At 45.2% G+C, this 14,739-nt stretch overlaps 1 protein-coding gene across 1 annotated transcript; it reads left to right on the top strand.

Annotated features, from left to right (window-relative positions):
* The first annotated feature begins 3,550 nt into the window (after nucleotides 1-3,550).
* ATP6AP1 (ATPase H+ transporting accessory protein 1) lies at nucleotides 3,551-14,462 on the top strand. The gene is made up of 10 exons (XM_075260035.1): nucleotides 3,551-3,686; nucleotides 5,775-5,901; nucleotides 6,009-6,083; nucleotides 6,852-7,045; nucleotides 7,662-7,702; nucleotides 8,429-8,514; nucleotides 9,261-9,502; nucleotides 11,054-11,089; nucleotides 11,214-11,457; nucleotides 13,426-14,462. Exons 1-10 carry the CDS (start codon nucleotides 3,577-3,579, stop codon nucleotides 13,633-13,635), a joined length of 1,365 nt encoding a protein of 454 aa, XP_075116136.1. The 5' UTR covers nucleotides 3,551-3,576; the 3' UTR covers nucleotides 13,636-14,462.
* The last annotated feature ends 277 nt before the right edge of the window (nucleotides 14,463-14,739 follow it).

Below are 14,739 nucleotides of genomic sequence, written 5' to 3'. Positions count from 1 at the left end.
TTTGCTTGAAATTCCGTTTTTTTCGGTATGTAAATGAGTTTCCTTGCAGCACTGGGGGTGGCCCCAATTCTGCCAGAGAAATCTCCAGCATCGCCTCCATCTTCTTCTGGAATGAGGTCTTCTTCCGGTGGTGTCTTTTAACTTCTAGGCCTAGGGCAAGCCGACTGCGCATGCCCGCCGGCCACAAGAAAATGGCTGCTTCCAATACTGTGTAATGCGAAGTACAGCCATTATATATCTTGGTAAGGGGCAGTTCGGTGTCCGGTTTGTGCATTCTGTCAGTTTTCCGTCTTCAGTCCCGGAAAAACTGGATAGGAGACGGAAACCTGGTGGGCAGTTTTAAAACCCACTCACTTGAAAGGGGTTGTAAAGGTGACCGCCCGTGTCCATCTTCGGCCTGTCCGCAGGGAAACCGTTTTTCTTCAGCCGGATGCAAAGTCCTGCATGTCCCTTTTTTATACTGATGTCCTATCTTCAGAATTGGCTAGAAATATCTCATGGTTGGAGTCTGACACCTGGCACCCCCACCAATGAGATGTTCTGATCTGCTGCAGGAACTATACAGTGGATGGAGCTGCAGTACTCTGGTGTGGCACTACACAGTGGATGGCGCCATCTGCTTACTTTCCTGGAGTATGCCAACATATATTTCAGAGCCAGAAATCCAAGGCTTTACCTTCAGGTTCCTGCCCAGGATTGGCTGTGCTTTGTGGCATCCGCATTCATTGCCACTCACTGGATCTAGTCCTTATCATTTCCATGCTGAAACTGAAAAACAGTGATACACGCTCCTCCTCAGGAAAACAGGAGTCAGAGTCACCACCGGACTTGATCTGACAGAACTTTTATTACAGGAATTACTAGGATAACGCATTTCGGGGTATCACGCACCACGGAGGGTGCACGGCTTCCTCATATCCAAACAGTAAACGGACTACAAACAAATAAAAACAATATCTCTATATAAAAACTATATCAGAATAATCAGTAAGCTAAAAACAATAAAACTAAGTTTTTCCTATAAAATCTAATACACTATATCCAATAAATAATATAAAATGAAACATCCCCAATCCAGGGCATATTACGGTATAAATATATGTAAATATGTTATGTGCTTAAAGTGCATACTGTGCAAATGTGGTATCAAAGAATCAAATCAAATACATTCATATAAAACATATAAGGCAGACAAATACATTTCCAACAGGTTTTGGGTCTAAATTAAGATTAAGACTATTATATAAATACACAGATGCATATAACAGTGTCATTATGTAAAAGCACAGAGCAAAACATTTAGGTGCAAATATCTTGAAACCATCTATATAACAGTTTAGAACATTGTTAGTGACTAGGGTCCTTAAAGAGGACCTTTCACCATTTTGCCCACAGGCAGTTCTATATACTGCCGGGAAGCTGAGTTCAGCGCACTGTCGGCTTTCCCGATCTGGGCCCGGTGTGAAGAGCTTACGGTCCGGTACCGTAGCTCTTCTATGGTCAGAAGGGCGTTTCTGACAGTTAGCCAGAGACGTCCTTCTTCACAGCACAGCCAATCGCGCTGTAGAGTGTGAGCCGGGAGGAACTCCCCCTCTCTCTGCTCACACAGCTCATCCATAGACGAGTATTATCAGGGAGGGAGGGGGGAGTTCCTCCCCGCTCCACAATACAGCGCGATTGGCTGTGCTGTGAAGAAGGACGTCTCTGGCTAACTGTCAGAAACGCCCTTCTGACCATAGAAGAGCTACGGTACCGGACTGTAAGCTCTTCACACCGGACCCAGATCGGGAAAGCCGACTGTCAGCTTCCCGGCAGTATATAGAACTGCCTGTGGGCAAAATGGTGAAAGGTCCTCTTTAATGGAAAAACAAAAGGCTGTGACTTTATAGTAAATGCTGTATGTAATAATATGGTGATAACAAAGGCTTGTCATAAAAGAAGCAGCCCAACCTAAGTCCTGAAAGCTACAAGAGATCATCAACACTGAACCTTACCCTTCGTTCACATCTGCGTTCAGTATTCTGTTCGGGGAGTCCGCATGGGGACCCCCCGAATGGAATACTGAACGCAACTGCAAGTGGTGTGCAGTGAAAGCATACGGACCACATATACAAAAATGCCAAATTAGTATCCCTGCGCTATGCTGACGAGGTCCAAAAGACCGAAACAGCGCTGTCCATAGCTGGCAATCTGTTCCTTTTGGAATAGAAATACTAATTTGGCAATAAACTGCATCATGTCAGTAGGCTTATTAACTGAGTCATGGATGATGTTAAGGAGGCTACCCCTAGAGGGCAGCATACAGAGTGCACTGTTCTCCTAATTACATCCTGGAGAATAGATTTGCATATTTTTTCCCAGAATCCCTAGCAGAGCAGGAATGACTTGTAAGTCTCCATACGCCTATGTAAATTATATTTTTTAGCGTTTTTGTCCATCTGAAAGTGAGGGTTGGATATTATAGTAATATTTTACACTAGCGTCGCTTCTCCATTGTTCAAATCTGTTGGGGGTTCTGCTAGCTTTTTTTTCCACTAGCGGAATTTTCCGCTAGTGGAAAATTCCGCTAGTGGAAAAAAGAAAGCTAGCAGCACCCATTGAAATCAATGGGAGGCTTTTTTTTTCCAGCGTGGAAAATTCCACACCAAATTCCTCCCCATTTTCCTCCGTGTGAATGGATCCTTGGTGGGATCCTTAACAGACCCTATTACAATCAATGAATTCGGCGGAGCTCTGTCCGTAACCACTGTGTTAGTGGGATCCTTAACAGACCCTATGATAGTCAATGGATTCGGCGGGGCTCTGTGTGTAACCACTGTGTTATGGTAGTATCCGCCTCTCAATCACAGACCCAGCTGAGGGAAAAGCGGCACCATCCGGCTAGGACTACACCCCACGGTGGCCACAACTAAACATTGCCATATTGCCCTGCGACTCCTTCAGTAATATAAGTGAATGGAGTTTTATCACTAGTAGTGTGCATCAACTGTGAATTCTAGAAGGTCACTAGAGGTCACGGCACACTAGGGGTCGCAATACAATGCCATTTACTAACATTAATGAAGAAGTCGCAGGGTGACCCAGTGACCTTTGGTTGTGCTATAGAGGCGTAGTGTATCCCTAGTCTTGTAGTAGATCATAGGGGGGGGTTCACACACCCACCTTCAGTCTGTGGTACAAGCCTCATATATCCTGCTATAGACATGTAGAGGGTCCCATTAGGGACTAGTTAGAGGGGCATACTGTAATATACATATCACATGACATATATAATATATACCTTACACAAACACACAGGCTGCACCTGCATCTTTATTATAGAGCACAGTACATAGACTATTATACATCACTGAGCATGCGCCTATGTGAGGGGGGGCTGAGGCTCTGCGGCGCATGCGTCCTGTAAAGCCTAAACGTGTCCTGTCACTCATTCCTACTGTTCAATCAGATTTCAGGACGCTTCTCCCGCCTTCCTGCCGCTCCCTGATTGACATTATCGGCAGCCAATGGAATTAGCCTATGTCACCTGATCGGCGCTGGTCATGTGATTGTCTTCCCTGTATCAGCGGCAGGAAGATGGCGGCTGGGTCGTTCTTCGTTCCTCTCTCCGTCCTCCTTGTCCTGGGGGTGCCATGGCGAGCTGCTTCCTCCCAGCAGGTGCCTGTCCTCCTGTGGTCCAGCGAGAGGTGAGGGATGTTGTGTTTGTCATTCAAGAGGTTTATTACGTGATCCTGCAGGATCCTTCATCGATGTGTCGTGTGATGACGTCATTGTGTCATAGCTGTACAAGTGAAGCTTTGATGTCACTGCAGTGCCGCATATTTAGAACATGAAGCCATGATGTCATCACATTGCAGTGTAGTCAGTGTGAGGTGTCAGGGTGTCATTACAGTGTAGAGCAGTCACTTCAGGGTGTCATGATGTCATCATAGTGCATTGTAATGAATATTGGTTGTCATGATGTCGTCACACTGTGGGGCTTTCACTACAGGGTGCCATGATGTCATTACAGTGCACAGGGCTCTGACTACAAGGTGTGATGATGTCATCTTAGTGCATTGTAGTGGGTATTGATTGTTTTGATGTTGTCACAATGCAGGATGCTCACTGCAGGGGGTTATCATGTCAGCGCAGGTCAGGGCCCTGGCTAGAAGGTGTTGTGTTGTCAGTGCGGGTCAGGTGCTCTGGTTATATGGTGTTGTGATGTCAGTGCGGGTCAGGTGCTCTGGTTATATGGTGTTGTGATGTCAGGGCCCTGGCTAGAAGGTGTTGTGATGTCAGTCCGGGTCAGGTGCTCTGGTTATATGGTGTTGTGATGTCAGGGCCCTGGCTAGAAGGTGTTGTGATGTCAGATGCTCTGACTATAGGGTGTTGTGATGTCAGGGCCCTGGCTAGAAGGTGTTGTGATGTCAGTCCGGGTCAGGTGCTCTCATTTATAAGGTGGTGCGATGTCAGGGCCCTGGCTAGAGGGTGTTGTGATGTCAGTGCGGGTCAGGTGCTCTGGTTATATGGTGTTGTGATGTCAGGGCCCTGGCTAGAAGGTGTTGTGATGTCAGATGCTCTGACTATAGGGTGTTGTGATGTCAGTGCGGGTCAGGGCCCTGGTTATATGGTGTTGTGATGTCAGTGCGGGTCAGGTGCTCTGGTTATATGGTGTTGTGATGTCAGGGCCCTGGCTAGAAGGTGTTGTGATGTCAGATGCTCTGACTATAGGGTGTTGTGATGTCAGGGCCCTGGCTAGAAGGTGTTGTGATGTCAGTCCGGGTCAGGTGCTCTCATTTATAAGGTGGTGCGATGTCAGGGCCCTGGCTAGAGGGTGTTGTGATGTCAGTGCGGGTCAGGTGCTCTGGTTATATGGTGTTGTGATGTCAGCACAGGTCAGGGCCCTGGCTAGAAGGTGTTATGAATGTAGAATGAGTCTATGGCTACACACTGACAATATTGCAGTACATGTAGTATTTTTTATTTTATTTTGCGCTGTGCTCCCCCCTTCCCCCACTAGCAGACACTGTGAGGACATCTTGACCTGTGACCCCGCACGCTGCAGTCTATTCCATGTGTCCTCTACCGCAGCGCCCAGTTCTCCTTTCCACTTCCTCATTATCCTTCCTGGAAACATTATATACAGGACCTGGTGACCGGAGGAGTTGTCTGCAGACTGATGTACTAATGCTGTGGTCTCCAACCTGCCGCTTGCCCACTGTTGTGGAACTACAACTCCCACGATGGCCGCACCACCAAAAGCAATGCAGAACAGCTGAATGATAACTTCTGCATCTGATGTAGTGGGCAGCCTTGTTGGTTCTCACCCAGCTTTCCCAGGGATAGATCTATCTAAGAAATGATTGTCTTTGTACGATCACATTATCTTCAAACTAAATAATTCCTTTTTCTGAATGTACTGCTCCTATATTGAGGTGACAAGCCCAATGCCTGAGGCTGTACTACTGAGAGAACCTAATGACTACACATCCCCTTATGTCAGTGGTTTGTCATTAGAATCTCTTAGTAGTGCAGCCTCATGTCTTGGGCCTGTAACTTATAGCATATTAAGACAGTAAGTGTGGTGTATTATAGGTAGAATACATGGTTCCTAATCTGCAGCTTCCTGGGGAATAAACTCCCCTCCACTGCTTATGAATGAACCATTGTCTACACGTAGCCCCATCATGTGAGTCCGGCCATGTGATTATCCTGAAGACTGTGTAATTACAATCCTTATGTTATTACCGTCCTCCAGTCTATAGTGTTATTTAATTTGTACTCTCCGACAGCTCCCTGTGGTCATCGCAGCCCAGCACATACGCCGGTCATGTGACAACCGATCTCCAGTTGGGCCAGTACCTGGATGCGGCTCTCAGCAATGGCCCCAGGAATGTCCTGCTCTTCCTCCAGGAGAAGGTAATATATTCTGCCCCTAAGTAACCCTGAGTGCAGTCCTCCCCCTGCATCACCTCCTCCCCCATCCCAGGCGTTGTGATTCTAACATGTCTCTGTGATCCTTCCAGTTGAGCATTGAAGACTTCACGGCATTTGGAGGAGTTTATGGGAACAAACAAGACAGCGCTTTCCCAAATCTGGAGGTAAGATGTGACCTGCTCCTTACAGCAGAATGTTAATCTTGTGCTGCTAAAAGCAGGGAAGCCCTTAAAGGGGGTTTCCAGGACTTATAGAATGATCATGTGTCACTAGGATAGGTCATCAGTATGTGATCAGTGGGGTCGGATACCTGGTACCTCACCAGAACGGATGGTGGAAGAGGGTGCAGCAGTCTAGTGAGTGATGCAGCCTCTTCACTGAATACCAAGCAAAGCGCTGTAAACGGTATAGTGGCCGTGTGTGGTATTGCAGCTCAGCCCCATTCATTTAAATGGGACTGACCTGTATGCTATGTGACAGATGAACATGACCTCATATCTCTTCAAACACCTGATCGCTGGGTTCCCAGATGTCAGACCCTCAGTATCACATATTGATGACTTACCTTAAGGATAGGTCATTCATATAGAAAACCCCTTTAGAGTAGAACCTAAACAAAAAAGTGCACATTTAACATTTCTTCATTTCCCCATAGCCTTAAAGGGATCTTCCTGTGTTGGAGCATACAACCAAGGTTTTGTTGCATGTTCTATCCTTTATTAATGATTTGTTATACTGAATAACATGCAGATGCATTCATTTCAATGGCCTCATGACCACGGCCATATATACTTACAGAACTGTATGGGGGTCATAAATAGAGCTCTGGGTATTGTAGGCAGCGCTGTATATATTCCCATAGGTCCCCTTCATAGGCCATGCATACATGTTCTTACAGCTCCTCTCACATTAGACAATGGCTTGTTTTGCAGAACATCATGGAGTCGTCACCGTCGTCCTTGGTGCTGCCTGCTGTGGACTGGTATGCTGCCAACATCCTGCCAACCTACTTAAAGGAGAAGCTTGGTGTGAGCCCCCTACATGTGGATCAGTCAACGCTATTAGAGCTGAGGCTGAATGAGAGTATCCCATCACTGCTGATTGTCAGGCTGCCCTACGTCAACAGGTGACTGATTTGGAATTCTCTATATACATGTATTGGCATTACAGGGGCCTCTCATCTCTGCTCCATGCCTGCCGTGACCGATCCCGGTTATTTTATTACCTAATGGATTCAGGCATAGCTTGGGCATCCTTACAAATACTTACTGCCACACGATTACACACACTGGACTAGGGGCTGCCATGTTGGTATTAGTCTTGGCAGCACCCCTAGTGTTTGCATTGTGCATTAGCAGGGCAGGTTTATATGTGTTTTGGGAATTATACCACTCCCAAAACACACATAGTTATTAGAGATGAGCGAGTACTGTTCGGATCAGCCGATCCGAACAGCACGCACCATAGAAATGAATGGATGCACCTGGTACTTCCGCTTTGACGGTGGCCGGCCGCTTAACCCCCCGCGTGTCGGCTACGTCCATTCATTTCTATGCGAGCGTGCTGTTCGGATCGGCTGATCTGAACAGTACTCGCTCATCTCTAATAGTTATAGCTATACTATATGTTGCCACCATCTCTTTGCAATGTGGCACCTGGAGACTCCTGTACACACAGTACTCTAGGCAATGGACAAGCCATTTTATAGTGACTGACACCATTTTTTTTTTTTTTTCCTTTAGTGCTGGGTCGATGGCAGCTAAAGACGTTCTTAGAGCAAACGGTGAGTAAAGTCCTGGTATAGGAATACATGGATACAAGTCCTGGCCACAATGGCGGGGTTACAGAAACAACCACACATGCCTGTGCTGCATTGTTGTTATACAGTATATCCCATAGATGTAAATGTGAGCTACAATGTTTCTGTAACCAGGGAGGAATTGGGACTTAAAGGGATTGTCCAGAATCCAGATGATAATTGATACTCATAACCTAGAGATAAATCCTAAGTATTAGAGCCATTGGGGTCTAACACTTGGTCCCCTTCCTGATCAGGTGTTTTGGCCACCAAAGCCATATACTAATCATATACCAAGCAACCCTGCTTCTATTCAAGTGAAGACACTATATGGACTGAAGTTTGTATACAGAGCTCTGTACACTGTAGCGGTGGTGCCCAGAACTGCAGTCCTACTATCATTCACTTGAATAGGAACAGGGCTGCATCCAGACGCGTACCGTATGACAGCCGAAACACTAGGATTCAGACCCCGACTGATCTGATGCTGATAAACCTATCCTATGGATAAATCATCAGTATCAATTACCTTCAGGTCCTAAACAACCCCTTTAGGGACTTGGCATAGAGCGGCCGAGTCCAGAAACCCCACCACCTCAGCAGGTTGCAGACATGGATATTCTAATCTCAGCCAGGATACCCCTTTAATCCGGCATCGGCATGATAGTCTGGATATTTGGTGATTTTTGATGATTTTTCTTCTCTTTGCAGATGAAGTGATCGGACAGGTGCTGAGTACTCTGAAGTCAGAGGGTGTCCCTTACACCGCCCTCCTCACAGCCCTTTGGCCATCCCGGGTAAGTGGAGTTGCAGTTCTGGTGGATGACACTATCCAGTTATTTTTCATATCCTCCTGAGGCTCAGTGCACATTGTATATTCAGAAAGCAAAAAAGACATGGCCCGCACGTCCCAATCTGATACATTGATCTAGTGCTTCTCAGCAAATTCTACAATATAGAACATGAGGTATTTAGTATACGTATTGATCAAGGTGTATAAGCCCACGAGCCACTTCACGGCGACCTCTTTATAGTGGGTCCCTACTCTACTGGGTGCGTCGCTGCACATTGTATTTGGGATACACATCTGCGCCCTTCTTCCACATACACTCTTCTTTTTGCCCTGAACAGGTCAGTTGGGATCTATAGTGATACTTGGTATATACTGTGTGAATTTTAACCTCCGATTTCCATTAATAACCTTAGGTCTACTAGTCTCTTGGGGCCTGTTCACCCTGCTACTAAGGGTTCTTTGTCAGCAGTACCTGCAGATTGGTGGTGAGAATACCACCATGTTTACAATGAAGGCAATGGGCCAAAGTTTTCCAGTATAACCAGAGAGCATGACATAAGTGTGAACAGAGTCTTATACTAGACAGGGTTGTAGTGTGACTTTCACTGATGGCAGCCATTACTGGACCACCTAGCTTTCTCTAGACTATTTGGGGTCTATCTGAAGACTTCACTGTCCACCTTCCCTCCGCTCCACTTCATTGCTTTTTGTTTAGGGCTTTAAAAAAAAAAAATGTTTTCTTTCTTTTAGGTAAACCGGGACAATGATCTTGTAGTGGGCAGCTTTGGGCGTCAGCTCCTGGCGACGGCCACACCAACACCCACGTATCCTCCTTTATCATTTAACATGACCCAGAGTGTTCCTTGTATCCTGTTCTGGGCCTCAAACATCACAGTGTTCATGGGAGGTCAGGACCTGGACCTCACTAATGAGACGTTTAGGACAAGCTCCAGCATCACAAAAGACTCTTTCTGCAATACAACTAATGCCATGTGAGTGAGACCATTGCCGAAACTGTATGCCCCAAGAAGGGGGCTTCATTATCTTTTGTACTGGTGTATTCAAATATGATTTTTAATAAGGGAAATACTGTATAATGAAAGACTCAATTAAAAGAAAAAGTAGAAATGTTTATTATACTTGGCTTCAGGGAAGAAAATAGTTCAAATCAGTCTGTGGAGCCCCGTCCACCTTCTTGTGGCCCAGAAGTAGAAAATCAGCAATCTCTGGGCTCCACCATAATGTTCCAGTGATGAGCTCCTAACTAATTTTCATGTCGTTATCTTTATACCCATTGTTAGCGGGGGAAAGCAGTGGTCTCACTGCACAACTGCTATCAACTAACTTTCCTTAGCTAAACACAAATGACCCTGAGGTATCTGGTACCAAGGAAAAATCATGAGCAAATAAGATTCTAGCAAATACAGCAAATTGTATTACCCACAACCCCCCTAATACATATACATATATTATACACACACAGTAACGAGGTTATAGAGACATGTTATCTATGATTAAAATGATAGCTAAGCCAAAGATACATGGATAGTATGCATACCTACCCGCATAAGACAGCCACATAGATGTATATACTGAATAACATATGTGTATATAAGCCGTATTACACTGAAATGAGACATAAAACTTGAATTCCTCTTACACCTGAAAGGAGTTTAACACAGCAGAAATTTTCCTAGCTGAAAAATTTGAAGCAGAATTTTTCTGCTTGGCCAAATTCCATGTCAAATTTGCACCTGCTCGGTGATATTTTCTGCCTCCCATGCACATCAGTGGGAGTTATTAGACCAAATCAAGCATGGTGCTTTATTATTATTAATAAATATATACATTTTATTTATTTTCTTCCCACTAGCTGAGCCGCAATACCAAGTACAGCCACTGTATATTGTACGGTGCTCTGCTTGGTTTTGTATGAAGAGGTCACAGCGCTAATTTAAACAGCTGACATGTGGGCCACCTACCGATCATCAGTTGGTGACCCATCCTAGGGGTTGCCTGGAATACCCTTTTTAAGTATCCTGGCCCCTCAGCTGCTAAACCCTTCCTTCTACTCGTTAGTTGTCACATTCCCCCTGTTTTTCTTGGATTGTCTGGCCTTATAGGCAGATGCTTATCGCAGACCTTAGTTAGGCCCCTAACTGTCATCTCAAGCCAGCAGTGCTCTGTACTCACATTGTGGGGTGCCGCTGGACTCACAGAAGAATCCCCTCCCTCTGTGTAAATCCCATTGACTGGAGCATCTAAGGAGTTGATCAGCGGAGACCAGTTTTGTCTGACCCTGGGTGACAGTTACCACTTTTATGCAGAGAATGTGTAGTGACAGCTTTAGGTATTGCACTTCAATGGGAGAGCGCTGCAGTACCTGAACTTGCCACTACACATCCTGCAGCGCTGTCCTTGAATAGATGACCTGTGTTGATCCCAGCTATCTGACCCCGCAAGTTTTATGTTGATGTTGTATCTTGTCAGTAACAGACATGGACAGTCCCTTTAACACTTATTACGTGTTTGTTTTTTTTCAGGCTGGTGCTCAATTACAACAACGACTTAAAAATAGCGTAAGTACCGGCACCTCTGATGTCATCCTCCTCGCAGTGATGTCACTTTTTTTTTTTTTTTGGGGGGGGGGGGGGGGGGGGGTTGCCCACATGTCATCTTTATCATCTTTTGTAATCTTTGCAGCTTCATAATGGAATACCGTCGGTATCCGGTGTCTGCACGAGACTGGTTCACTCTGAACCGCGTGGAGATTTTTAACGGCACAGTAAACGCCACGTTCCTGGCACCTCAAGTGAGCGCTCCCAGTAACTACTCATACCACTGTGAGTTTGTCAGCAGTCTGCCATTACATGGACCTCTCCTGGTCCAGAACACCTCCAAAACCTCCCCCACCGCTAACTGGCGCCTAACCATCACTGATTTCCAGGTAAGTGAAGATTTCACTAGTACGCTGATGGTAAAAATCTGTGTGTGGGTGGGGGGCTGGCTGACACCTGGGACCCTCATGGAATAGCTGTGTGAAGCAGAATTGCTACATCCACTTCAGTTACGTGGCCAGTGAACGTGAGACTAGCTCATGGTCATAACGAATGGAAAACCCCTTTAAATTGTAACTCAGGATAAGTAATGTATGTACACAGTGACTGTACCAGTAGAATAGTGAGTGCAGCTCTGGAGTATAATACAGGATGTAACACAGGATCAGTACAGGATAAGTAATGTAATGTATGTACACAGTGACTGCACCAGTAGAATAGTGAGTGCAGCTCTGGAGTATAATACAGGATGTAAATCAGGATCAGTACAGAAGTAATATATGTACACAGTGACTGTACCAGCAGAATAGTGAGCGCAGCTCTGGAGTATAATACAGGATGTAACTCAGGATCAGTACAGGATAAGTAATGTATGTACACAGTGACTGTACCAGCAGAATAGTGAGCGCAGCTCTGGAGTATAATACAGGATGTAACTTAGGATCAGTACAGGATAAGTAATGTAATATACCGTATTTTTCGGACTATAAGACGCATAGGTTTTAGAGGAGGAAAATAGGGAAAAAAAATTTTGAAGCAAAAACTGGTAAAATATTTAATATATGGGAGTTGTAGTTTTGCAACAGCTGCAAGGCCACATTGACAGGTGACCCTGCAGCTGTACGGGGATGCATAGAGTGGTTTTTTTTTTGCGGGGCCAGAAGTACTTTTTCCCATTTTGGGGAATATCAAATATTTCTTAGATCACCTTTTATTGAAAAAAAAAAACGGTGGTTTATGATATATGATTTTCTACTTTTCTATATATATTCTAGGGACAGGAGGTGATTTAGAACTTTTATTTATTTCATATTTTTATTTATTTTTTTAAAAAAAAATTTAAATTTTTTTTTTACTATTTTATTCCCCCCGGGGGCTTGAACCTGCGGTCGCTTGATTGCAAGTCCCATAGACGGCAATACAACTGTATTGCCGTCTATGGGACATTCTGTCTATTAGTATTACGGCTGGTCATAGAGACCAGCCGCAATACTAATACAGCAGTGACAGGCCTGGGAGCCTCATTAGGCTCCCGGCTGTCACCCGAACAGGTCGGCTCCTGCGATATCGCCGCGCAGGAGCCGGCCTGCAACTTTACAGGTACGGGGCCGGTGGGGAGAAGGGGCCACCGATACTGACCTGGCATCCGCTGTACTAGAGAGGCGGATGCCGGGGAGGGATAGACGCCATCACAGGTGCCGGGGCCTGAGACATCGCTGCCCTGCCCTGCATGAAGCCAGCGGCGGGGGGACGGAGGAGCGGAATAGCAGCATCACTCCTCCCGCTGCTGGCTTCATGCAGGGCAGAGGAGCGCAGCGATGTTGCAGGCCCCGGCACCTGTAATGGCGTCTCTCACTTGCCGGCTTCCGCCTCTCTATTACAGCGGATGCCAGGCGCCACATTCGGACTATAAGACGCACCCTTCTTTTCCCCCCAAATTTGGGGGGAAAAAAGTGCGTCTTATAGTCCGAAAAATACGGTATGTACACAGTGACTGCACCAGCAGAATAGTGAGCGCAGCTCTGGAGTATAATACAGGATGTAACTCAGGATCAGTACAGGATAAGTAATGTAATCTATGTACACAGTGACTGTACCAGCAGAATAGTGAGTACAGCTCTGGAGTATAATACAGGATGTAACTCGGGATCAGTAAAGGATAAGTAATGTAATGTATGTACATAGTGACTGTACCAGCAGAATAGTGAGTACGGCTCTGGAGTATAATACAGGATGTAACTCAGGATCAGTACAGGATACGTAATGTAATGTATGTACACAGTGACTGTACCAGCAGAATAGTAAGTACAGCTCTGTTTGTGCACATATATTAATATTTAACTCCACTTTCTCCTCAGATCCAGGCTTTCAATGTGACTGGCATGAGCTTTTCTTACGCCAGTGACTGTGCAGGATTCTTCTCTCCGGGTATCTGGATGGGTCTCGTGACTACTCTGCTTTTTGTCTTCATTCTGACCTATGGACTGCATATGGTGATGAGTCTGAAGACCATGGATCGCTTTGACGACCCGAAGGGACCATCCATCTCTGTACCCCAGACCGAGTGATCCTCCCTTAATCTATCCTTCTGAATTGTCATCTCCTTCCACGTGTCCAGGTCCTACTACATTCCACTTAGAAGAAAAAATTTTTTTTTTCCCAACCTCATCTTCTGTCTATAAGTGCCCATGTGTGTGAGAAGTTAGGTGATCTTTGTGATGTGACTGACTGGTTTTCCATGCACTGTCTATAGAGTTATGAGGTGTGATAGATCTCATACCTCACTGCAGTTCATAGTAAGGATAAGAGACTTCCCAAAACTTTTTTTTTCTTTTTTTTTTTAATTTCTTGTTTACTTCCTTCTAAAGGTATTAGGGTTTGAAGGGTTATTAATCCTGTCATTTATAGACCTGCATAAAGACCTAAGGCTGGGGTTACTGTTAACTCTGCTATATTCCCCATCTGTTAGATACTGGTACGCCGGGCACAGCTCCAACAGAGCATTACTTGAAAGCCTTGGCAGATCTTCATACACTCACACGGTCACAAGATGTCACAACATGGTGATGCAGGCGGAAAATATCTGCACTCTTGCCGTCATCCCCTATGTGCCCAGCAGGGGGAGCTACAAGGATGTATAAACTCTCTAGGATGTGTATATAATAATACCAGGAAATGCTATTTATTTGTGTTAATGTGGTGGGATTATTCCAGCATAGGCAGGGGTGCAGCTGATGCTGGGACATGTAGTATGTGATTCTGTGCACTGCTAGGCAGGTACCTGCCCGTTGTGATGTAATCCATGAAACTGAATGGGATCCGTGCGCCTCTGCTCTGTAACTATTCACTGTATAATTTATGAGAAATGAAATAAATCTTCCTGTGGTTGTGATTATTGCATTGTCTGTTCTACACATGTAGCAGAGAGGAGTTTTCCATTTGGTACAGACTGTTATATATTGTAAGATATTTTAAATAGGATTTTCCAATAAATCCGCTCCTCAATGTTCATGTCAATTTTGAAAAAACAATTATTAAAAATGTTATATATTTGAAATCGCTCACCCCCAGTTTACATATAAAAATAGTTGAATGTTACCATGGCCGAAAAGAAGAAAAATATTGTAGCGTAAAAATGGATGGAAACGGCCAAATTGCTCCCCCCCCCCTTC

The sequence above is a fragment of the Leptodactylus fuscus genome, chromosome 11 (genome assembly GCF_031893055.1).
Source record: "Leptodactylus fuscus isolate aLepFus1 chromosome 11, aLepFus1.hap2, whole genome shotgun sequence".
Taxonomy (NCBI): Eukaryota; Metazoa; Chordata; class Amphibia; order Anura; family Leptodactylidae; genus Leptodactylus; species Leptodactylus fuscus.
Note: the sequence above shows the minus strand (reverse complement) of the source record. Positions and strands in the feature narration are given on the sequence as shown.